The following is a 26,069-nucleotide window of genomic DNA, read 5'->3' as shown; positions in this document are numbered from 1 at the left end:
GAGTTGCCTTAGACACCGTCTTCCCTCGTTTTTTTCCCGCAAATTGCACAAAAAGGGTTGAATCTATACGCCAGCTCCGGGTAGCTTCCAAATAAGCCAGTACCACTCTTCTGACATCCAGAGAGTGAAGGGATTCTTCTGTGCGGGTGGAAGAGTCGGAACAGAACGCCGGCAAGACCACCTCTTGTTCTAGATTAGTCACGGACACCACCTTCGGCCGGAACTTTGGATCAAGCTTCAAAATGATTCTGTCAGGCTGGATCTGGAGATATGGAGGACGAATGGATAAAGCTTGTAGTTCTCCAATCCTCTTTGCGGTGGTAATGGCCACCAAGAAAGCCGTTTTAAAGGACAATTGTTGAATTGAGACGTCATCCAGAGGCTCGAACGGAACCTTGCATAGTCCATTAAGAACTAGACCCAGATCCCATGGAGGAACTGTGGAACGAATAGTAGGCCGCAATCTCTGAAGGCCTTTGACAAACCGGACAATCCAAGGATGGGAAGCGAGGGAAGTATCGAAGAACACACTGAGTGCCGAGATCTGGACTTTAATAGTACTGGGTTTCAGGCCCTGGTGGAAACCTTCTTGAAGAAAATCAAGGATCCGAGGAATATCCGGACGGGCACTGTCCCTCGGTTCCTCACCTAGGAAGGCACAAAACCGAGTCCAGATCCGCCGATAAATCGTCTGGGTAACCAGCTTCCTACTGGCTTGCAGGGTAGTAATAACCGCAGCGGATAAGCCCTTGTTCTTCAAGAATCTCCCCTCAGGATCCAAGCAGACAGATGTAGATTGCGAAGATTCTGGTGGAACACCGGACCCTGGCTGAGCAGATCCTCCTGTAGGGGAAGGAGAACTGGTTCGTCCACCGCCATGTTGTTCAGGAGCGAGAACCAGCTCCTTCGCGGCCAAAATGGAACAATGAGGATGACTGTGGCCCTGTCCTGCCGGATTTTCTGAAGGACTCTGGAAATCAATGGAATAGGGGGGAAGGCGTATGCCAGCTCCATGACCCACGGATGAGACATCACATCCACTGCTGCCGGTCGGTCGTTGGGATTGAGGGAGAAGAAATTTTTGCACTTCGAGTTGTTCCTGGATGCGAACAGGTCCCAATGAGGCGTCCCCCACCGGGCAATCAGCGACTGGAACACTGCGTTGTTGAGACACCAACCTGCTGGGTCGAGCCGGTGTCTGCTGAGATAATCCGCCAGACAATTGTCTGATCCCTTCAGATGAACAGCCGAGATGGACAGAACAGAGGTCTCGGCCCAGCGGAAGATGAGGTGTGCCAAAGCTTGCAACTGGTGATGTCTCGGGCCGCCCTGGTGCCTGAGGAACGCCACCGTTGTTACATTGTCCTAGAGGATACGGACATGTTGACCCAGGAACAGGTGCTGTTTGCTGCTGAGGGCCTGCCAGACTGCGTTCAACTCCCGGTAGTTGGAAGAGTAGGCCATCAACCGGGTTGGCCATGTCCCCTGGAAAGAAACCTTGCCCACATGTGCCCCCCAACCTGTTTGGCTGGCGTCGGTAATGAGCGTAACTGATGGCGAGTAGTCCCAATGAACTCACACCGATAGATGCTCCTTGTTTGTCCACCATTTCAGACTGTGTCGGAGCCGCACTGGAAGGATGATCTTGCGGTTCAAGGTGGTGTGGCTGGTCAGCGAGCAGTGGCGACCCACTGGTCTTGAAAGGATCAGCTGTTGAAGCGGTCTTGAATGGAACTGGCTCCACCGTACACATGGGATACAGGATGTCATCAGACCCAACACTCTCATAGCCTCCCGGATAGTGCACTTCTCCTGACTTCGGAAGGCTCGTATCCTGCGTTGGAGTAATCTTACCTTCAGGGCCGGTAAGAATGACATTCTGGCGTCCGAGTCCAGAAGTATGCCTAGGAAGACCTTTCTGGATTCCGCCAGCAAATTTGATTTGCGAATGTTCACCATACACCCCAGACTCTGGAGTTGGAATAGAGCGATCCCCACTTGGTGGGACAATTCTCTTGGGGTGGCTGCAATGAGGAGGAGATCGTCTAGGTATGGAACGATGGTGACACCCAGTGTTCTTAGGTGGGCCACCACCTCTGCCATAACTTTTGTGAAGGTTCGGGGAGCGGATGACAGGCCAAAAGGAAGACACCGGAACTGGTAGTGATAGATTACGCCCTGTTTTTCCAAAGCAAATCTCAGGAATTTTTGACAGGCGGGGTGTATAGCTATGTGATAATATGCGCTTGATAGGTCTATTGTGGCCATAACCGAGTGCTGACTGATGAGTGGGATGGCTGATCTGATGGATTCCATACGGAATTTTTTGTAGCGAACAAACCGATTCAGGGGCTTGAGATTGATAATGGTGCGCACATCTCCCGACGGTTTTAGGACAGTAAAGAGACTGGAGTAGTGGCCCCTGAAGCGTTCCTGATGAGGAACCGGACGTATTGCTCGGGTACGTAACAGAGTTTGTACCTCGGACCAGAGATGGCAGGACGAGTCTGGGGAGCGAAATTGTGTGACAAGAAACCTGTCGGGGGGTACCCGAGAGAATTCTATCAGGAGCCCTCCTGATACCACTTGGAGAACCCAAGGATTGGACGTGATACGTTCCCATGCCGCTTGGAACTCCACCAGACGTCCGCCCACCTTGGCGTCAGGATCGATTTTGGTTTTTTCTAGTGTCAAAGGAAGGATTCCTCTCTTTTCCTCCTTTATAATAACTCCATCTACCCGTTTTACCCCTACTTTTGTAGTCAGTATTCCTAAAGGAACGAAACCGACGGGTAGGAGGTCCCCGACGAGATCTTTCCTCGGGGAATCCCCCTTTCTTATCAGATGCTTTTTCTAGTATATCGTCAAGAGCGGGACCAAAAACTCTCACACCTGAAAATGGGATAGCACACAATTTGTTTTTAGAGGCGCAATCCCCTGATCACGTTTTTAACCATATGGCCCTGCGGGCAGAATTAGTTAATGCTTAATTTCTGGCAGAAAACCTAATTGATTCCGCTGAAGCATCTGCCATAAATCCTGTGGCAAGCTTCAGGAGGGAAATAGAATCCTGAACAGTCTCCCTGGAAGCCCTATCCACCAACAGGGACTCTAGGTCATCTAACCACCTGGACATGGACCTGGCCACTGAAGTAGCCGCAATGTTAGTCTTAATAGTGGTGGCTGCAGCTTCCCATGCCCTTTTCAGAAGACCGTCTGCCTTTCTGTCCATTGGGTCTTTCAACCCAGATGAGTCCTCAAATGGGATAGCAGTCTTTCTAGCTACTTTAGCCACCGGGACATCGATTTTAGGTACATCTTCCCAATCCTTAATATCATCCGGTTCAAATGGGAGGCGAGCCCGAAATTCCCTGGGAATTACTAACTTTTTCTCAGACTCCTGCCATTCCTCCATTATCATTGCTCTGACATGGGGATTGACAGGGAACACTCGATGGCGTTGAGACCTGAGTCCACCGAACATTTCGTCCTGGACAGACCGCGGTTTCTCCTGCTCCTCCACCATCATTGTCTTTCTGACAGCTCGAAGCAGTTCATCCGTATCACAGGAGGAAAAGAGATACCGACTGCCCTCCTCTGGAGCCGGACCTGCCGTCTCCTCTTCTAACTGAGAATCAGAGTCATAAGAAATCTCTCCCTCTTCTGAAGAGATCCCCAAGTCCTGTCGCTGTCGTTTGTGAGGCATGTCTCGACATTCCTGGTGGGATGATGTACTGGCAATGACCGACTGCACTTCCTCGCGGATCATAGCCCTCATGTCCGTCAGCAGGGAATTTTGTTCACTGGAGACCAATTCAGCTATACAAGGGTCACATAACTGTTTTGTACAGGACTCTGACAAATGGGCATGGCAGACTGCACATTTTTTTGTCCTGACAGATTTCTTCTGAGCTCTCTTAGAAATAGTGCTGGTGCGCGTTGTGGAAGAATCCTAAAATGAAGGGTAGACTGAATTAGGGACTACCCTTATGATCCCTGGTCCGAACCCAGGTACACCTGCACTTACATGACCCTGGGACTCTGCAGGGGCTCCAGCATCTGACCGGTCATCCACATCCATGACAAGCGAAATCCACAATACTGAGCCATTCCCCGGTCCCCCGGTTTTATTACCTGTTTTGGGCGACGTCAGAGTCCATTCCCGCCTTCAGTGTTCCATCCGGGATCACCTACTGCGTTCCAGGCCATCGCCATATTCCGTACCCGGAAATGCAGCGATCTCCGCACGGCGCATGCGTCAGCGTGCGTGTCACGCTGGGACGCATGGCCTGCGCAGACCCGGAAGTGCCCCATGGCCGGCAGTAGACGGCGGGCTGCCGAGAGCCCTCACCTGAGGGAAGCGGCTTGGTGCCAGGAGATCTCGCTCCACCGGCCGGCTGAGGGACCTCTGCAGTAGAAGTGTCAGCCACGGGTTGCTTGACCGGCAGGAAGGAGAGAGCAAGCCCCCCCGATCCGCCTGGACCCCGTACCACCGACGGTAAGACTTGCGTCCGTCCTGTACAGGGACAGGAAAAACACTGAGGAAAGGGGGATGGGGAGGGGCTTTTAACCTCTTGCGTTTTCCTGTCCCTGTAAAGGTCAAAGGAGCAACTCCTACCGTGCTGTCATGTGGCGTCCTGGAAAGTGTTATTACTCTTGAAATTGTTCCAGAAAATGAAGTATTTCTCCTACAAAATTATTGCAATTACACATGATTTGTCATCCAAATGTTATTTTCTATTGTATGTATTGGAACAACACAAAAAAACAGGAAAAAGGGTAAAACGGACTCAAGTTCGGAACAAATACCCAAAAATGGTCATGACAAAATGTTGGCACCTTTCCAAAATTGTGGGTAAATATCCCTGTTTCAAGAATGTGATGCTTGCTCAAACTCAGCTGTGGCAAGTAACAGGTGTGGGCAATATGAAAATCACATCTGAAACCAGATAAAAGGGGAGAAGTTGACTCAATCTTTGGATTGTGTGTCTGTGTGTGGCACACTAAGCATAGAGAACAGGAAGAGGAGAAGAGAACTGTCTGAGGATTTGAGAGCCAAAATTGTTATAAAATATCAACAATCTCAAGGTTACAAGTCCATCTATACAGAACTAGATGTTCCTTTTCAACTTTGCACAACATAATCAAGAAGTTTACAACCCATGGCACTGTAGCTGATCTCCCTGGATATAGTCGGCAGAGAAAAATTGATGAAAGGTTGCAACGTAGCATAATCCAAATGGTGGATAAGCTGCCCCAATCAAATTCCAAAGAAAATTAAGATGTTCTGCAGGCTGAGCGTGCATCAGTGTCAGAGGAAACTATCCATCTATATTTGAATGAAATGAAAGGTTAAGGCAGGAGACCCAGGAGGACCCCACAAGGCATCATTAAATCTAAAGATTACCAAACGATTTTGGGTTGCAAAGTGGTGCCCAATGTCAAAAAGCTGGGTTCGTGTCCTAGGTCATGAGTCTTCCATCATGACAATGACCCAACATAGTTCAAGAAGCCCCCAGAAATAGATCAAATACTCATTTACCCCAATAAAAATATTTTATTATTCAAAACAAATATAAAAACACCCACACAATTAGAAAATGCTGGTAATATAATCACAATGTGTACACGATACAAGGTAGGGGGGTGTAAAAAATCACCCTAATTCTTTCCCTCTTGATAATGTCCCTACCTAACGATGGAGATGCACTATAAGATAGAAGGTGCCCCAGAAGCACCCGGGGATATGGGGTACTTGGTTCCGGGTAGTACAGGTTTTGGGGAATTCACGATTGTGGCCGTCACCCGGTTCCGTGCCCTGGACCCTTTTTGTAATGAGGGGATTTGTGAATAGAGTTATTTGTGACGCCACTTGCGGTGTTGCGGCTAAGTGTAGGGAGCTGCCGCTGCAGAATATCTCTACTGGGGCTGATGGTATGAGCAGCTAGTATGGTAGTCCCTTAGCAAGTAGGGTATTGCCCCAGCGGGTGTATGGTGCAGTGGGCGTCGGAAGTAGGAGTCCATACAGGTATTCAGTGCAACTGGTTTACTCACTTTTCGGGTGCTAACTGGTTGCCCGAGGCCAGCTGGTTTTGCCTCCAGGTCCCCTTCGTCCCAGTGCCAGTCTGGTTCTCTGGTACCTTCTTCCCCTGCACCTGTCTCTGGTAAGTTAGTCCCCATGGTATGGAACACTGGCGGTCCCCGGTCTGTGGTTTCTCCACTTCTGTCCGCCTGATGGTAGCGTGAACCCTGTGGGGTTGGAGTCTCTGATCCAGTCCCCGATTCTTCCTTTGCTACTGAGTCTTTGGATTCTTTAGGGTCAGCAAGGTCTTTGATGGTCCCCGTTGCTGTGCAGGTGTGAACAGGTCGGCATGAAGCTCTTTCCTGTCCTAGGGTCCTGTACCCCGTCGGTGTGTAGTTCCGGGAGTACTCCACTTTACTCTACTACTCTCCTGGGTACCAACCAGGTCACCGTCAATCTGAGTCAGGACGTTGCTCAGTCACACACGTTCTCTCTGTGTCTGCTCCCTTTCACTGCAGACTCCTCTCCGTTCTCACTATTGTCTTCCTGTGTCCCGACTACTACCAACAGTCTGCCCCGCCCACCTGGTCACTTAGTGGACTGGAGTGGCTCCACCTCTAGGCGGTCATCTATGGTCCTACCCTAGCTAAGTACCATTGTGTGGGGGATTGTTGGGGAAAACTGGGATTATCTGGGTTTTTGTTGGCAACGACACAGGGGTTCTGGGTACCTAAGGGGGTAGGCCCTGCATCCTGGTGGGGGTGCAGAACCTTGTACCACCCAGAAGGGTTCAGGGGCGCTACACCCCCTACTCCACAATGGTTTCTCCTGTTCGGACCCTATACTCACCCTTCCTAAACCTTATTCATCTAGTCATATACCATGATCATACAAGGAGATAAAGTAAGAAAAAGATATAGAGGAAAGGAAAGGTCTCTTAGATCTTAATCATTAAATATATAGCACACATTCACCGCTAAATTAACTATTTATGATAGAGGTATACAGCCCAGGATCAGAAAACCTTTTGCCACCAAAAAGAGGCTTCTTTGGTTGGCCACAATACCCCCAATGGCCACCATCAATAAGCATACATTACTGGGGTCCACTGGGACAGTGCCAATATAGATAAATAATAATAATAGACAACCTTGTGCCACCAAAAAGACTCCTTTGGTTAACCACACTACCTCAATGGCTATACAGTGGAACCTTGGTTACCGAGAACAATCCGTTCTGGGACTGTGCTTGTTAACCAAGTTACTTGTTAGGCAAAGCAAGATTTCCCATAGAAAGTCATTACAATGCAGACAGTTCGTTCCACAACATGTTAAATTTCCCATCCTGGTCCCCTATTGTGTCATTCCACACATGTGCAAATACACACAAACATGTACAAGCACACACACAAACACACACAAACACACACAAACACACACAAGCACGCACGCACACGCACATATTATATGCTCACCTTACCTTCCGTTCCATCGCCGGTCTCCTGGGACTTGCTGTTCTCTGGTGCAGGCTCTGTATCGGGTTACCATAACGATGAGGGAGGAACTTCCCGGCCAGAGCGCTGACGTCAAAGGCAGAGCCGCTTGCCTCTGATTGGCCAGCGCGCTGCCTTCAGTAGCGGCTACAGGAAGTTCCTGCCTCGTTGATATGGATGCCGATACACAGTGTGGACTGGAGCGCAGCGGCGAACTACAGGACCCAGGAGGCCGGCGATGAAACGAAAGGTACACATATTATGTTATATTATATGCTCACCTTACCTTCCGTTCCATCGCAGGCCTCCTGGGTCTTGTAGTTTGCCGCTAGGACGTCGCGATGTACCCGGGAACTACAAGAACCATGAGACCGGCGGTGGAACGGAAGGTAAGGTGAGCATAATACTGTATGTGCGTGCGTGTGTGTTTGTGTGTGTTTGTGCGTACATGTGTGTGTTTATGTGGACTACAAGTGCGGGTCAGAGTGCGGTGGATGTACGGAACCGGAAGTGTGTGCGGTGAGGATTTCGCTCGTACAGGAAAGCTTTCTCGTAAAGCGGGTTACAAATTTACAGAAAGCTTTGCTTGTTAAGCGAAATTCTCGTTAAGTGGGTTACTCTGCAAGGTACCACTGTAATTAAATATTTTTATTGGGGTAAATGAGTATTTGATATATTGTTTAATGAGGACCCCTTCAGTATCTTTGAATATGATAAAGAGTTCTGAAGTGGCAGCAATGAGTCCGAGTCTAAATCCCATTGACACCCGTGGAAAGATCTTACAATTGCTGTTGGGAGAAGACACCTTCAAATTTGAGAGACCGGGAGCAGTTTATAAAGAAGAGTCCAAACTTCCTGAGAGATGCAAGAAGCTTGTGGATGGTTATAGAAAGAGATGGATTACAGATATTTATTCTAATGGGCCTGTAAGCAAATATTAAGTTGAGGGTGGCAAGTTTTGTCTGGTCCATTTTTGGAGTTTTGTGTGAAATTATATCCAATTTGCCTTTTCTCTCCTTTATTTTTGTTGTTGTTGTTATTGCAATACACACAAAGGAAATAAACGTGTAATTGCAATAATTTTCTGGGAGAAATAATTCATTTTCAGGAACAATTTCAATATGAGTACATATTGCTAATCCTTTCCTAACCGTCACTGTATCTAGTAGCATATATAAAGAGATCTTTAGAAAAAGTATTTCTAAAGATCTTTTATCATTTGCTAATGAGGCCAGCGACTTGTTGCAAGGGCGTTTTTTCCCTTGGCTAGTCAGCCCCCTTAGCATGTAAGCACACCCATGTGGGCGTACTAACATGCTAATGGATGCGCTGCATCAGATGCATGGTCGCGCTCACCTCTCGTCTGCCACCACTGGATTTCGGCTCAATGCACATAATAAGAAGTCCCAGACTTCATGTCATGCCTACTGCCGTATGAAGCTGGATGTACACGTCCCGGCTTCAAACTGGTGTAGTGTGCATGACCGCGGAAGTCCTAATCTTGCACATTGAACCGAATACCAGCGGTGGTAGCTGAGGACCATCCTCTGACGCTGCGCATTCATTAGCATGTGAGTACGCCCACATGGGTGTGCTAACATGCTAAGAGGGCCGACTAGCCAAGGGAAGTAATGCCCTTGTGGCTAGTCCCTGGCCTCATTAGCATATGATAAAAGATCTTTAGAAATACTTTTTCTATAGATCTCTTTATCTATGCTAGTGTATACAGGGACGGTTAGGCAGGGATTAGCAATATACACCTACAACTGCTCATGGTTCTGGGTGCATATTTCACCTGACAGGTTCCCTTTAATTAGCCACTGTCCCACTCCCCCTGGAACAGCTCTGGGTGCATATCTAGAATCCCTGTGTAACTGTTCCAGCCTATAGTAGCATTGATAAAGAGATCTTTAGAAAAAGTATTTCTAAAGACCGTTTATGAGATGCTAATTAGGGCTGTGATTAGCCGCAGGAGTGTTAGGGGTACTTTGCACACTACGACATCGCAAGCCGATGCTTGCGATGTCGAGTGCGATAGTACCCGCCCCCGTCGCAGCAGCGATATCTTGTGATCACTGCCGTAGCGAACATTATCGCTACGGCAGCTTCACATGCACTCACCTGCCCTGCGACGTCGCTCTGGCCAGCGACCTGCCTCCTTCCTAAGGGGGGCGGGTCGTGCGGCGTCACAGCGACGTCACACGGCAGGCGGCAAATAGCAGCAGGGGGGCGGAGATGAGCGGGACGTAAACATCCCGCCCACCTCCTTCCTTCCGCATAGCCGGCATGAGCCGCGGTGACGCAGGTAAGCTGATGTTCCTCGCTCCTGCAGCTTCTCACACAGCGATGTGTGCTGCCGCAGGGGAACGAGGAACAACATCGTACCGTCGCTGCCGCGCAATTATGAAAATGTCGGACACTACACCGATGATACGATTACGACGCTTTTACGCTCGTTAATCGTATAAAAAGCGCTTTACACACTACGATATCGACAGCGACGCCGGATGTGCGTCACTTTCGATTTGACCCCACCGACATCGCAGCTGCGATGTCGTAGTGTGCAAAGTACCCCTTAGTTCCCCGACTAGTCAGCCCACTTAGCATATTATCACTCCCCTAAATTAACCACATGGTCACTGGTTACCACCATATTGTACTAATCTTTTGCTATTTTCCTAGATATGAATAAAGAATTCCAGGAGAGTTTGACAACGTATTTATCAGACGTTATGGAGAGAGTCCAGCTCAGTATTGGATCTGCTGATGGGATAAAAACACTCACATGTTCTGATTTGGCTCAGAAGATGCTAACGGTTTGTATCACAGTTATCTATAATCAACCCTTCTTATAGAATGCACAGCTGGTAAAATTGACCAACATTATTGAGGGCCCGATTTCCTGCACTATAATGGGGAGGTGCTCCTGCAAACTCGAATCATCCGTGGATCACATCGAGGTCGAGGACCAAACTCTCTAGCAGCAAAAATGTCAGACCAGGTGTTCTGCCTTCGTCCACGTGTGAGCTGTGTGGACTCCGGCATACAGCTAACCTTCATCCACTGTTTCAATAAACAGACTGTGTTGCCTTTAAGTCTTTATTTATTAAATGATGATGGATAGATGGATGATCATAAGAAATGGATGATTGATTGGTAAAAACTATAACAAAGGATACAAATCCATATCAGTACAGGCATATCACAAATAACAGAATGACATACATAGTAGTACTGGTATTTACAGAATCTGCATAACATAGAGAGCAATGCATATGACTGAACACAACATTTACACTGCTGAAGCTGCCCTACACCTGCTCTGCATGTATCACAGCCTATGCAATCTGAGTAGATCCACTGCCACTTCACAGTGCCTACATAACAACTGTACACATATTCCAACACAAATATGTAGTCTAGTACAATGATTCCTACCGGGATCCATTAGTCAGGAGGAACGATTGAAGAAAAGGTACTGGAGCCAACCATAGCACCTCTGAATCCTATGGAGGCATCAAGACATCTGCGTCTCCAACTCAGTAAGGGAAGGGAAAAAGGGGCAGTCCAAGGAAGTATCTTTTCCTTAAAGCAACAGGCTCAAAACCACAGAAATACTGTAGAGAGGTATGAGGAAAACATAAGAAAGCCAACAGTGACCTCTTGTGGGCAACAAACGATATTACCCTTATCCTATTTAATGAATAGGAGACAGAACACTCCCCGCTTGGTGTTAACCAATGCCACTATTGGACTCCTGAGGGGATAACAACAACACAAGTTCAGTGACTGGTCTGGTGAACAGTTTGTTCTCTCCGAGCTTGCTCACTCTGACCTCTACCTTGCGTACTCTCCCATCCTTGCTGGGAAAGGGTTTGGTGACTAGGCCGAGTGGCCACTCATTTCGGTGTGATTGACTGTCCTTTACAAGTACCACATCGCCAAGTCTGATGTTTGGATGGTCTTTCTGCCATTTTGTTCTGGTTTGCAGAGTGGAGAGATATTGTTTCCTCCATCTGTCCCAAAAGGCATTGGACACGTTTTGTACTTGCCTCCATTGTCTTCTGTAGAGGTCTTTCTCGGTGAATTCTCCAGGTGGAGCTCCTGGGACACAGGTTTTCTGTGTAAGTAACATGGCAGGAGTAAGAACTGTTGAGTCTCCAGAATCTCCAGAAAGAGCTGTCAATGGCCTAGCATTCATGATAGCTGTAACTTCGGCCAAGAACGTAGTCAAGCTTTCGTGGGTAAGTCTGGTGTTTGCTTGCAAGAGGATAGAATCTAGAATCTTGCGTGCAATTCCTATCATTCTTTCCCAGGTGCCTCCCATGTGCGAAGAGTGTGGCGGGTTGAAGGTCCAGGTGCATCCTTGCTCACCTAGGTACCTCTCTACATTTGTAATGTCTAGATTGGAAGGGATTTGGAGTTCTCTTGCTGCTCCAATAAAGTTCGTGCCTCTATCAGAACGAATGTGCTTCACAGGGCCTCTGATAGCGATGAAGCGTCGAAGTGCATTTATGAAACTTGAAGTGTCCATAGATTCTATTACTTCGATATGAACAGCTCTGACAGACAAACAGGTGAATAGAACTGCCCAACACTTTGCTTCGGCATGGACCTTCCTAGTGCGTCTTGTAGCTACGGACCAGGGGCCGAACACATCCAGTCCAACGTTGGTGAAAGGGGGTTCAGTACTGAGCCTGTCAGGTGGAAGATTAGCCATCTTCTGGTTTTGAAACATGCCACGAAGTTTGCGACACGTAACGCAGTTGAAGATGAGTTTGCTCACGCTTCTCTTCGCTCCGACTATCCATAGTCCAGCCGTTCGTAGACTCCCTTCGGTAAACAAACGACCTTGATGTCTCACCAAGATGTGATGATGTTGAATAAGCAAGGTTGTGACATGATGACGTCCGGGAATTATTACCGGGTGTTTCTCTGAGACTTCTACCTTAGCTTCTTGAATGCGGCCACCTATTCTCAGCAGCCCATCTTTGTCAATGAACGGGTCGAGTTTCCTCAACGCACTGTCTCTTGGAATGGGTAGTCCTTTGTCGAGATTGTCTATCTCCTTGTTGTAGGCTTCATTTTGTACAACATGGAGTATTGTAATCTTGGCTTTCTCTAGGTTGGGAGCAGTAAACGCATGCTTGCAGTGATGCCAACCTTTACTGCATCTCTGATTTGTTGGTAGTTCGGACTTGTAAAACTGAGTCACGTGTAGTAAAAAAGCGATGGCTCTAACAAGTGAGTTCCAGGTTGAGAATCTACTGAACCGATGAGATCCGAGGTGACGTCCTGAAACCACTGTATGAAGAGCTGACACTTGAGGACGAAGGTCTTCATCGACATCTGGATCCACCAGTTCGAATGTATCGGGCCTGCTGGTGTAGGATGTTGTTCGGTACAGGAAGGCAGGGCCTGTGAACCATGTAGTGTCCTTAAGGTGACTTGGTGCAACGGATCTAGTCGCATGGTCGGCGGGATTGTGATGAGTAGATACGTAATTCCACTGATCAGGGCGAGTTGATCTTCTTATTCTCAATACCCGGTTGCTGACGTAGACATAGAAGCGTCGTGTTTCGTTGCAGATGTATCCTAGTACCACCTTGCTGTCAGTGTAGAACTCTGCATCTTTGATCTCCTGATTCATTCCATCTGAGATAAGTTCAGCCAGCTCTACTGCAAGGACGGCAGCACAGAGTTCCAGTCTAGGTATCGTGTGTTCACGGAGTGGCGCCAGTTTTGTCCGACTCATGACGAACCCAATATGGATCTGTTCATTCACATCGGTGGTTTTAAGGTATACTACTGCTGCGATTGCTTTGACTGATGCATCGCAGAAGATACAAAGTCTTTGAGATTTGACTTCTGTGGATGGCACAGGAGCGTATGGTCGGTTCACATGAAGATCGGTCAAGGCCTCTAGAGACTTCCTCCACTCTGCCCACAGGTCTGCTTTTTCTGCCGGAAGTGGATCATCCCAATCAGATGTCTCTTGGGTGAAGTCTCTTAGCATCATTTTACCTTGGACGGTAACTGGAGCTACGAATCCCAGAGGATCGTACAAACTATTCACAAAGGAAAGGACACCTCTACGTGTGAAGGATTTTTCTTCTTTGTTGATCTGAAAGGTGAAGGCATCTGTCTTCAAGTCCCAAAGTAGTCCTAGGCTCCGTTGCATGGGAAGAGAGTCGATGCTCAGGTCTATGCCCTTCAGATCACTGGAATAGTCTTGAGAGGGAAAGGCTTCCATCAGTTCTCGGCTATTGGATGCAATCTTATGCAACCTTAAGTTGGACTGAGCGAGCATTTCTTGAGCTCTTTTTAGAAGACTGATTGCTGCCTCGTTTGTGGGTGTGGATTTTAAGCAGTCGTCTACGTAGAAATCCTTTTCCACAAAGGATCTAACATCCGACCCGTACTTCTCTTCACCTACTTTGGCGGAATTCCTGAGACCGTAGATAGCCACGGCAGGGGAAGGACTGTTCCCGAAGATATGTACCCTCATCCGGTACTCTATGATGTCTTTATCTGGGTCGTTGTCACGGTACCAGAAGAACCTCAGGTAGTTTCTGTGTTCCTTTTTGACGAGAAAGCAGTGGAACATCTGTTGGATGTCAGCCATAAATGCCACCGTATCTCTGCGGAAACAGAGTAGAACTTCTAAGAGTCTGTTGTTGAGGTCTGGACCAGATAGTAGGACATCATTCAACGAGACGTCTTCGCACTTGGCACTTGAGTCGAACACCACTCTTATTTGGCCTGGCTTTTTAGGATGGTACACTCCGAAGATGGGTAAGTACCAGCGTTCCTCGGAGTCTTGTAGTCTAGGTGCGATCTCTGCATGGTTATTTCGGAATATCTTCTCCATGAAGGTAAAGAAATGTTCTCTCATCTCGGGAGACTTCTTGAGCTTGTGTCTGAGGGAGACAAATCGACTGTAGACCTGTTCCCTGTTGTTGGGTAGGCGTTGTCTCCGTGGTCGGAATGGTAAGGGTGCCACCCAGCTGTTCGACTTGTCTTTGGTTATTTCTTGGTCCATGATATCCAAGAACATCCTGTCTTCTATGGACATTGCTGTTTTGTTGTCCTCTTTGGTCCTGTGGAAGACTGTACAGCCTATGTGGTCTTGTTCGCCCTCACAAGCGTGGTCTTCGTTGGAAGGAACTGCGAAAGGACATGGCAGAGGAGTACTGCTTGGTAATTCCTTTACCAACAGACTGTTGTGACATGGTCGGAAGAAAGACGGACGTCCATTTTCTAGTGTGTTGGTGAGCATACTGTTGACTGAGGCTGGCTTGTGTGCTCCTCCTAGACAGACATCTCCTATTACGACCCATCCTAGGTCAAGTCTCTGCGCATATGGAGCGTTCTGGGAGCCGTTAATGGACTCTCTAGCCTTATGCACACGTAGCATGTCTCTTCCAAGGAGTAAGGCTATTGGAGCTTCTGAGTCCAGTTCTGGAATCAGGTGAGCTATACGCTTCAGATGGGGGTGATGAGCTGCTACCTCTGGTGAAGGTATCTCGGACCTGTTGTCAGGAATCTGGTTGCACTCCAGTATGGTAGGTAATGATAGGCAGGTCTGGCCATCTATGGATTCCACCTTGTACCCGCTTGCCTTCCTCCCCGCCGTCTCAACGGTACCTGAACATGTCTTCAAGGAGTAGGGCGAACCGGGGCCTGCAATGTTGAAACTGCTGAAGAAGATGGACTTGGCAAGAGACCTGTTGCTCTGATCGTCCAAGATCGCATAGATCTTAATTGCTTTGTCCCTGCGGCCTGCTGGGTAGACTCTGACAAGGCAGATTTTTGAACAGGACCTTCCTCCTGTGAGTCCTTTACAGATCTCCGTACATTGAGAGGTAACCACCGTGGTGTCTTCATCAGTGTTCTTCTGTTTTCCATCGTGTTCTTCTGCTTGCGGCAACGCTCGTGTAGGTGGTCCAGGGTGTAAGGCTGTATTGTGATCCGTGCTGTCACATTCTGCACATTTCACGCTAGCTTCGCAGTTCCTGGCCATGTGCGATGTTGCAGCACAGCATTTGAAGCAGATGTTGTGTTCCTTGAGGAAGCCTTTGCGATCCTCTAGAGACTTCTCCCTAAAGGCTCTGCATTTTAGTAGAGGATGTGGTTTCCGGTGTAGAGGACACTGTTTACTGATATCCTGGGGTTTGTTCTCTTCTGGAGGATGCTTACTCTCTTTGTGAGCAGGACCTGAGGAGACAATGTTAGTTTTGTGGACCGCCACGGGTGTCCTACTGGGTTTGACACCGGGGGCGGTGGTACATGACAGAGTAAAATCAAAACTAGGGTCATTTCTGATTTTAGCTTGCTGAGCTACAAAACCTACAAATACGGCAAAAGGAGGGAATGGCGCGTTATGTGTTTGCTTATACCGTGAACCGTGTGAGACCCACTTTTCTTGTAGATTGTAAGGAAGTTTTTGCACTATCGGATTGACACCCCTAGCGGTATCCAAGAATGCCAATCCGGGCAAATCTCCTTCCTCTTGGGCAACCTGTAACTCTACTAAGAGATCGCTTAGCTCTCTTAGCCTTTGAAAGCCTTTGGGTCCTATCTTAGGGAAGTCATCAATTCTTTTAAACAGAGCATTTTCAATAACTTCTATGGACCCATAGCATTCATCAAGTCTCTTCCACACCAAGTGTAGACCTTTGGGTGGGTTTTTAATGTTAATGTCTCTTAGTCTTTTGGCGTGTTCTACCGATTCACTACCAAGCCATTTTACCAGGAGGTCTAACTCCTCACTACAAGAAAGGTCCAAACCTCTTATGGTGTTCTGGAACGAGGCTCGCCACGACCTATAATTCTCGGCACGATCATTGAACTTTACAAGTCCTTTTGTGACCAGATCTCGACGAGCAAAGAACTTTGAAAAGTCCATGGTGGCTTGGTCAGTGCTGGTGTGAGCCGGTGTATGGTCGTGTCTATTGTGTGGTGTATCACCAAACCTGTAGGGTGTTTCCGCCTTCGGAAAGTCAGCATAGTACCTCCCCGGAGAGGAAGGTGTCTCTTTGTGGAAAAATGGTGGTTGTACCTTCCGCCCTGTGGAATAGTAGTTTTGGTGAACCTCCTCGTGCTGTACACTCTCTTGCTTGAAGCGGTGTAATTCAAGGTTGGATGGCTGGCCGTCTGCGTAGTCTGTTTGGTGAAGCACATCTGAGCTGTCATCTATCCTGGAGTATTGGTAGATGTATTCTGCGACGCGCTGTGCTGGATCCTGCTGGTTTAGGTCCGGCCCAAGAACATCGCTACGTCTTCCTTCGGGTTGCTCTGCCGCTTCCAGGAACTCTGCCTTGGCTATTGCGACCGCTGTCTCCTTTTCTACGGCAAGTCTTTCTAAAGTCAGTTGCAGACGTGCATTCTCTGCTTCTTGTTCTGATTGCAGACGTGCACTCTCTGTCTGTTTTAGTTTGAGTTGCATTTCCTGTTCAGCGAAGGAGGACCTCACTTTAGCTGCTTCGGCCTCAGCGCGGGCGACGGCAGCAAGCTCCCTAATTGAGGATTTAGTAGAGCTTGCCCGTGACCTTGTCTTCAGGGAAGACGCTCGGCTGACAGACATTGTGCACTTGGCTGCAGACTATTTTAGCGGGAAACAGAGTCTATTTGCGGACGGCCTTCCGCGTGGTGGAGAGTGGAATGGTGGTTTCTGGCGTACTGCGGTCTAGTCACTGCGGCTGTATGGTGGCTGCTGCGACATCCATATGCGGTACAGCGTGGATGTTAGCGGTCCCGTACTACAGCCTGCGACCGGCTATCTTTACTGGAGCTGGACTGCGCTCTTGTTCTATGTAGCTGTATGGCGGCTGCTGTAATACCCGTGTGCCGTGTAGCGTGGGTGTTAGCTGTCCCGTACAGTTCGTACAATCGCTGCCTGCGACCAGCAGCCCGTTTTTACTGTTCTGCCTTCGTCCACGTGTGAGCTGTGTGGACTCCGGCATACAGCTAACCTTCATCCACTGTTTCAATAAACAGACTGTGTTGCCTTTAAGTCTTTATTTATTAAATGATGATGGATAGATGGATGATCATAAGAAATGGATGATTGATTGGTAAAAACTATAACAAAGGATACAAATCCATATCAGTACAGGCATATCACAAATAACAGAATGACATACATAGTAGTACTGGTATTTACAGAATCTGCATAACATAGAGAGCAATGCATATGACTGAACACAACATTTACACTGCTGAAGCTGCCCTACACCTGCTCTGCATGTATCACAGCCTATGCAATCTGAGTAGATCCACTGCCACTTCACAGTGCCTACATAACAACTGTACACATATTCCAACACAAATATGTAGTCTAGTACAATGATTCCTACCGGGATCCATTAGTCAGGAGGAACGATTGAAGAAAAGGTACTGGAGCCAACCATAGCACCTCTGAATCCTATGGAGGCATCAAGACATCTGCGTCTCCAACTCAGTAAGGGAAGGGAAAAAGGGGCAGTCCAAGGAAGTATCTTTTCCTTAAAGCAACAGGCTCAAAACCACAGAAATACTGTAGAGAGGTATGAGGAAAACATAAGAAAGCCAACAGTGACCTCTTGTGGGCAACAAACGATATTACCCTTATCCTGTTTAATGAATAGGAGACAGAACACCAGGCTTTCTTCTTGAATATGTAGCTGCTTGCAGAGTACCTTAATTACAGATTTTAGGCAATGATTTCTAGGGATCCCCCCACTGAAGAGGGAACCATATTATAGGAATAAAAGGGAGCAAGAACCAAAAAACAATGCCAGATTGTTTCGGCTCTTCTGGTGAGGCGGATCGTCCAAGATCAAGATCCAGATCGACACAGGTGAGGCATGCAGGAAAGAGGTAGTACGGGTACTGAAGGCCGCAGGCAGACAGGAGAACAGGAAACAGGTAGCAAAAGCAGTGGATGCCACAGGCAGACAGAACACAAGAAAACTATAAAACAAATTAATACTAAGACACAGGTATGTGTCTTGGTAGGCCTTAAATAGGCCATGCAGACGTTCTCACGGAAGCACGCTGGCCACCTGCAAAGCGTGGGGCACAACAAAGTTCAGCCGACTGGGGTGAGGGAAGCAAAGCCGGGATCTGGGACACGTGTGTCACACAGATTCAGGAGAACAGTGGCAATACGCCACGTAAAATAATTATGACAACCCATCTAATTCACACATGCAAAGAAATCAAAACATAGATGTCCATAAATTGTCATTTTCAATTGCAATAATGAGAAATTACACAGGGAAAGAGTATTGAACACACTTACCGAAATGTATTTAAAGTTAACCTGTCAGGTACAATATGCACCCAGAACCACGAGCAGTTCTGGGTGTATATTGCTAATCCCTGCCTAACCGTCCCTATATACAGTAGCATAGATAAAGGGATCTATAGAAAAAGTATTTCTAAAGATCTTTTATTGTATGCTAATGAGCACAGGCACTAGTCACAAGGGTGTTATTTCCTCCAACTAGCCGCCCTCTTAGCATGTTAGCTCACCCACAGGGGTGTACTAACATGTTATTCAAAGCAGCATCACCAGTGGTGACCCGAGTACCTGTGTTCGCTGTGACCGCGCTTCTGAATGCCGGGCACTTCCAGTCATGTGCAGTAGATCCCTTTGTAGACGGGACGCGGACACCCGGCTTCATACTGCACATGACCGAAAGTGCCCAACATTCAGAAGCGTGGTCATAGCAAACACAGGTATTCACGTGGCTGCTGGTGACGCTGCATTGAATAGCGTGTTACCCATATCTGGTGAGAAATTAATGTCCATACTACCTTTAGAAATAATTTATATTTACTTGCAAATTTAGTGACATGTTCAATAATTATTTTATGCAATGTATATGTACCACCCCCATGGCAGCAGCCGAGCTGCTCAGATCCGGGTTATCAGTGGCTCAAGGGTCTCCGGACCCGGGGGTCGTGCGGCCACTCAAATGAAGGGGGTATTTACAAGGGATTATAAAGTTTGTGATGCTACCCGTGGTGTGTGGTAAGTAGGAGTAGCACCACTGCAGTTGGAAGTACCCGGGGATGATGGAACAGGGCAGCAACGTCTTTGAATCCTCCACGGGTAGTGAGGAATGCCCCGGGACTCGTTGTGTGTTGAATAAGGCCGTGGGATGCAGGGATCACTTTTGAACTCACTCAGTCCATTAAGCAGACACCGACAACCGAGTAAACCAAATCTCTGGACACCGCTGCCGCTGAGGGGAGCTAGTTCGGGTCCCATCCCCAATGGTGCTGCCTGGTGATCTGTGACCTGCCTCCTGGCACTACGTTTACTTTTCTGGTAGTCCCGGTAGTGTGAAACTTGCCAGGTCCCGCTCCCCACTGTGGCTAAGTGTGGGAGCTTGCTCTCGGGGCTCACGCTTGGGATTTTCTGGACCGTTTTGAATGGAAAGTCCTATCCCCCTCGTTGCGCTAGTGCCCCGATTTTGGAGCGGTTGGGAACGAATCTTGAAGGCTCCGTTCTCCACGGGTAAATTATCGGGTTGCATGCAGCTACTCCCCGACCTAGGGTCCACGTACCCCATCGTGCCTTAGTCCCAGCTCGGTTATGGTGCAAGACCGCCGGCTGTCCTGCTCCACAGACCTGAGCCCCTTGCCACAATCCCCTGCAACCGGGGGTCCAACTCCTCTAGGCCCAGACCACCGTCTGCCACCTAGATAGTCTCCTTATGGGATTCCCCGCTCCCAACCTCCTTGGAGCTCCGCACAGCTCGAGGGCTACTCTCCAACTCCTCTCTCCTACTACTACCGCTCTATTGACTACACTTCTCACCTCCCCTCCCTGACCACCCAGCCGTCCACTGGTGTGCCTGGTGAGTGTGGTGCAGGGTGTATCTAGAATTTGATTAGCTGATGTAGGCAACACCATTTGGTTAGGGACCCATAACTAAGAGGGAGGTGGATACTGCACGGGAGGGTAGATTATGCATTACCCTGTGATGACCTGATAGTCCAGGGGCGTCATATATATAATTTTTTGTTAGGGGGAGGGGTGGTACCTTCACAGTCCTTATAACCCCCTCATTGTTCTCCGTCTACTTCATATTTAACAGATCATTATGCTTCATATCACGTTAGTGACATTTAGAGCAAATTTATAGTAAAAGGTTGAGATTTGTAATACTGAGGGCAAATGTAAGATATTGAGAGGACAGTTTCCAAGGGTAATGGGAATAAGGAGCTTATCCACCAAAGTAAAAACATCCAGTTTATTGTGCCCACATGAAAATCATACGCGACAAAAATATTTTAAAAAATATAACACCAGGGAGCCCGGCTACCAGGAGGAAATTAACTTTATTCCTCCTGGCTGCCTCAGGCTTTCAGCCATAGAGTGGCGGCAAGACTCCATACTGATACACTGGTGAGCCAGCTGTCAGTCAGTGCCCAGGGCCATCACTCACTATGTACTGATTGGCGATTGAAGTCGCACCGGCCCACCTCTGTGATTGAAAGCCAGAAGCTGCAGGAAGGAATAAAGTTAATTTCCTCCTGGTAGCCGCCTCTCAATGCAGCGACTGCATGGCTTTAGAATGGGATTAACCTGCAGATGAACTGCATATCTGCAGGTTAGTAGCATGCTTTTTGGCATGACAGGCTCCATTTTAAGAGGACAAAAACAATTCAACCCAGTGACTCAAAAGTGACATATTCTCTCATCAGCAGTGGCTTTATCTTCTGTACAGGAGACTACTTTGTGTGCTTCACATGTGTTTGAGTCCATTCTCACTCATAAATCACTGGGAATTTGTATGTAAAAATTACATAGGTTAAGAATGTTATACACAATTCATTGTATGTTCTTTTTTTTCAGGAGTTTTTCCCCTACATTAATGAAATGAAGTGCAATATCTCCAGTCCGTCAGAGGTGAGGGGAATTTATATAATAATTCTAGTGCCCAGAATTGCCCGGTATAGTAACTAAGTGTCTCTCTGTCTCTCTCTGTTCCCATCTCTGTCTATCTTCTTCTTGGTCTGTCTTTGTCTGTCTGTCTCTCTCTCTGTCTGTCCCTCTCTGTTTGTCTTTCTCTCTGTCTTTCTCTCTGTCTATCTCTTTATCTCTTTGTCTCTGTTTCTCTCTGTCTGTCTCTCTCTATCTTGCTGTTTCTCTTTATGTTTCTCTCTGTCTCACTCTGTGTCTCTCTGTCTCTTTTTGTCTGTCATGTCTGTTTCTGACTCTCTCTGTCTGTCTCTCTCTATCTCGCTGTTTCTCTTTGTGTTTCTCTCTGTCTCACTCTCTGTGTCTCTCTGTCTCTTTTGTCTGTCATGTCTCTTTCTGACTCTCTCTGTCTGTCTCTCTGTGTCTGTCTCTCTCCCTGTCTGCCTCTCTCAGTCTCTCTCTATCTGTCTCTCTCTGTATCTGTCTCTCAACTGAAATCATATTACCTCACACATAAGCTTCTTATACTAATAATGTCCTTTGTTGCCTATAGTAATCAATCACAGCTCCTATTAATGACCTGTAGCTCCCAGCTCCATTGGCTTTAATGTAAGCAGGTTTAGTGGCGAATAACTGTAAAGCGCGGGGTTAAATTTTCCTCACAAAACATAGTCTATGACGTTCCCTGAGTCACATGGGGCGTCTGTGCAAAATTTTGTGATTGTAAATGCAACGGTGTAGATTCCTTTAGCGGACATACACACATACATACATACATACACACATACACTCAGCTTTATATATTAGATATCTAATATGAGTCTTTTATGTCATCAAACAAATCTATTTGCAGAAAATATAAACATTTCATTAGTGAATTCTACATTACACTACTTTAATTTACACTGAGTAAGGCTTTGGTTCCACTTGCATTTTGCATGGACGAGTACATTCCGATAAAACATCAGATTGCACTCGCACCAGTGCAAAACTATGAGTGTCCTTCTGCTATTGAGTGCTCATGCCATATTGGCATGAGAAATGAATTGCAGCATGCTGCGTTCGGCAGCGAGTCTCGGCTCACATGCACCCCCCATACAAATCAATGGGTGCAAGTGAAACACCGCACTGCGCTCGTATGTAATCCGACTGCAGTGCGATGTACGCAAAGACAGGCCGCAGAGGAGATGGGTAGAAAGTGCTCCCTCCTCCTCTCCTCCACAGCTGTGATCCGATCGCAAGATCAGATCACAGTTGCATGGCCCTCGGCCAGGGCCAGACTGGGACTCGCATTCAGCCCTGGCATTTGGGGGTACACAGGTCACTTTTCGCGTGGTGAATGTGTAATATCTTTGTGCACTTGTAGATTGTGTAACACGACCATATAACATGTAGTCACGGCTATGTCCAGTATTACAGCTCAGGCCTATTTATTGCTGTAAGTAGCAGGACCTGGTGAAGCCGCTATTTTCCCTCCAGAGCTGGGTCTCGCAGATAATGAAGAGGACGCTGCTCTCCACATAACGCTGCGGTCACATAGCTGATGGGCAGGGATACAAAATCACATCCCCCTGAACTAATATTGATGACCTATTCTACAAAGAGGTGATCAGGGAAGCTGCTGTTGTCACTGATGATAATTTTGGACACATACCACTTAGGGAAGGTGCAATGACATTTTTTGGGGGCAGATCCCACCATGGAAACCACTATGAAAAATCCTGGAATGACCATCTGCATCTCCTCGCTGTGCACAGGATCAGGATTTTGAGGATTTTTTACCCACTTCAGGTTTCTAACACCACCAAGTGATTAAAAGAAGTGGCCGCTCCATTCTTCTGGTGTTTGTCATTCGGAAAACGTTCTGTATTTTACTGCAGATCAATGGGCAGGCTCGGAAGATGCCGGAATCTACAACTCCAGCTTGTCCTTAACAATGGTAAGGAGATGCTGGGAGTTGTTGTTATCAGACTGTGGACCATAAAGGAACCACAATACTGATAAGACGCAGCAATATCACAAATAATCATTTACATCCAGGTACTTTTATAGGTGACATCTTCTGAGTCGATCCCATCCTTTTTGTCTCCACGCAGTACAGACGCCATGATGAGGTTTTGTGCCCACCATTCGTCTCTGAAGACCTCCATCTTTATTCTTCAGCAGCACTTCCCCACACAGCATCTTTAAAAATAAAAGGGCTGGATGATTTCCTCAGTACACAAAACATTGTTGGTTATAAATGACTTAGTGACTAAATGTAGAACTGGTGGAGGAAGGTTGAACTAGATGGACCTAGGTCTTTTTTCAACCTAAGTAACTATGTAATTATATTGCCCCATAAATATAAATATCTCCCATGCTGTGCCCCTGAATAAATAATTGCTGTGCTTCCTTCAAAAAATACCCCCCCACACACTGCCCTTATCCAAAATACCTCCCACACTGCCTCTCTCCTTAATATATCCTCACGCTGCTGTGACGCCCTGGGCAAGCCAGGGGTCACAGGTCACAACACCACCACACCCTACACCCCAGTTAGGAACATCTAAGCTAACCCAAAATCCTTGTTGCCTTCCTCCAGGGGCTGATGTTCACACCAGGGGGTGGGCCAGGCGGTTGGCTCCGCCCACCGAGGAGTTCACAGCCCTGGAGGCGGGAGAACCAGGCAGTTGAAGCCAGACTAGAGTCGAGTGAGGGAAGTGAAAGTGTGAGGAGGAAAACAGTGAAGTGGTAGAGGAGTGAAGCTGAAGTCAAGTAAAGTGAAAGAAACAGTTAGTAAAGCCTGAAGTGAGTCCGGCTGTGTGCCCGGACAGTGACAGCAAGGTCAGCAGACGGCGGTGATAGTCTGGAGGGGGACTGCTCGGAGGTTGCTGGAAGGACCGCGGACGGGTAGTGGCCCGGCGGTCTGGAGCAGTATACAAAGAACAGTCAGCACCAGGGCAGGGGCCTTTCGGATCCCGGCAAGGCTAGGAGTCGCCATAATTTGCCAAATCCGTCAGTGAAGGGGACGGCTGTCTCCTAACAACCAAGTCCCGATTGAAGGCAACAGTCCAACCGTAACGGAGAAACACCGCCACCGCCAGGGCACCAGTTTCTCAGGGCCAGCGCCTGCGGGCAAAGTAGGGCTCCTCCGGCCCATATCCAAGCCGGGGAGCGGGTTACCGGTGGGAACCCATCGCAACCATCATCACTTTAGGTGCAGGAAAGAGGGACCGTCACCGTCACCTACTGGGGAAAGCAAGTGCAGCCGTCCGTGGGAACCGTCTTGCCAGCCGTGTGTTTTACCGAGAACTGTGTCATCGTCTCAGGCTGAGTGAGTACCACAGTGTCGCAAGGCACAGCGCTGCCCCCGCGTCCCTGCGCCCACCAAGCCCTGCATCACCCACCTCATCACTGGGCCCCGGGATCACCAACCCCTACCCACGGAGGGGCAACACAACAACTGGCTGCTCCATATCATCCTTCCCGGGATTCCCATACAGAGCAGCGGTGGTGTTAACAACTCACCACAACCGTGGGTGGCATCACGGACAATACACAATCCCCACACCCAAACAACCCCCTTTCACTCACGGGCGAGGAGCGCCGCTCGAGTCCCCGGGATCCGGCCCATCGCTCGAGCCACCGAGCAGCAGCAGGCCGCAGAAGCCGCGGCAGCCGGACCCGAGCAGTAGGGAGAGCGCGGCGTCCCCTCCTCCGCCCGCGACACTGCCTCTTTCCATAATGTCCCGATACACAGCTTCTCTCCATAATGTCCCCTCCAAACTCCTCTCTTTATAATATACCCCCACACTGCCTCTCTCCATAATATCCCCCCATATTGCCTCGTTGTTATTATTATTATTATTTATTTATTTATATATTCCCCCCAAAGTGCTCTTTTGTAATCCCCCCCACACACAATACAATGCACCCTCCATTACCCCTCCCCTCCCCCCACACACACACACAATTCAATGCACCCCCATTAACCCCTACACACACATACACACACACAATAGAATGCACTCTCCATTACCCCTCACCCCACACACACAATACAATGCACCCTCCATTACCTCTATTCCCACAAACACACACACATTACCCCTCCCCCCACACACAATACAATGCACCTTCCATACCCCCTCCCCAGACATAATACAATGCACCCCCCATCACCCCCTACAGACACACAAATTAAACTACCCCATCACTACACACTCCTACCTCCCCCCCTCCCTCGGAATACAGTAACCACCCCTGCCTGTCACAAAGCAGTGTTCCTTCACAAATGTTCCCGTTATGTGTCCTCAGCCCCTCCCCACACATCTCCGTTAATTAAACCTGTTACTTCGGCTCCTCCATGGAGCGCTTACCGCTGCATCGAGAGTGGCGCCCGCAGCACTGCGATGATGTCAGCAAGGTGCTGATCTCATCACGTTGCTGCACGTCGGGGGTGGGGCCCAGTCCCGGCGCACTGTTTAAATGTATTTACGTCTGAAAGACGCAAATACATTTGAATGAGAATTAGGAGGAAGCTGCGTTTGCCAGCACCGCCGCGCTCCTCAGCAGTGTGTGCATGCCGGGGACACAGCACACAGCAGGACTGGCACAGCACAGCGCGCTGCCTCCTGGTCCTGCTGCAGCTAGTG

At 48.2% G+C, this 26,069-nt stretch overlaps 1 protein-coding gene across 1 annotated transcript in view; it reads left to right on the top strand.

Moving 5' to 3' along the window:
* LOC142301967 (RING finger protein 112-like) overlaps positions 1-26,069 on the top strand; it is a 183,703-nt gene that overhangs the window by 120,526 nt on the left and 37,108 nt on the right. Inside the window, exons 10-11 of the mRNA XM_075343031.1 lie at positions 10,197-10,330; positions 21,367-21,420. Of these exons, the coding sequence (XP_075199146.1) occupies positions 10,197-10,330; positions 21,367-21,420 (188 nt within the window). The remainder of the gene's footprint in view (positions 1-10,196; positions 10,331-21,366; positions 21,421-26,069) is intronic.

The sequence above is a fragment of the Anomaloglossus baeobatrachus genome, chromosome 4 (assembly GCF_048569485.1).
Source record: "Anomaloglossus baeobatrachus isolate aAnoBae1 chromosome 4, aAnoBae1.hap1, whole genome shotgun sequence".
In the NCBI taxonomy this organism is placed as follows: Eukaryota; Metazoa; Chordata; class Amphibia; order Anura; family Aromobatidae; genus Anomaloglossus; species Anomaloglossus baeobatrachus.
Note: the sequence above shows the minus strand (reverse complement) of the source record. Positions and strands in the feature narration are given on the sequence as shown.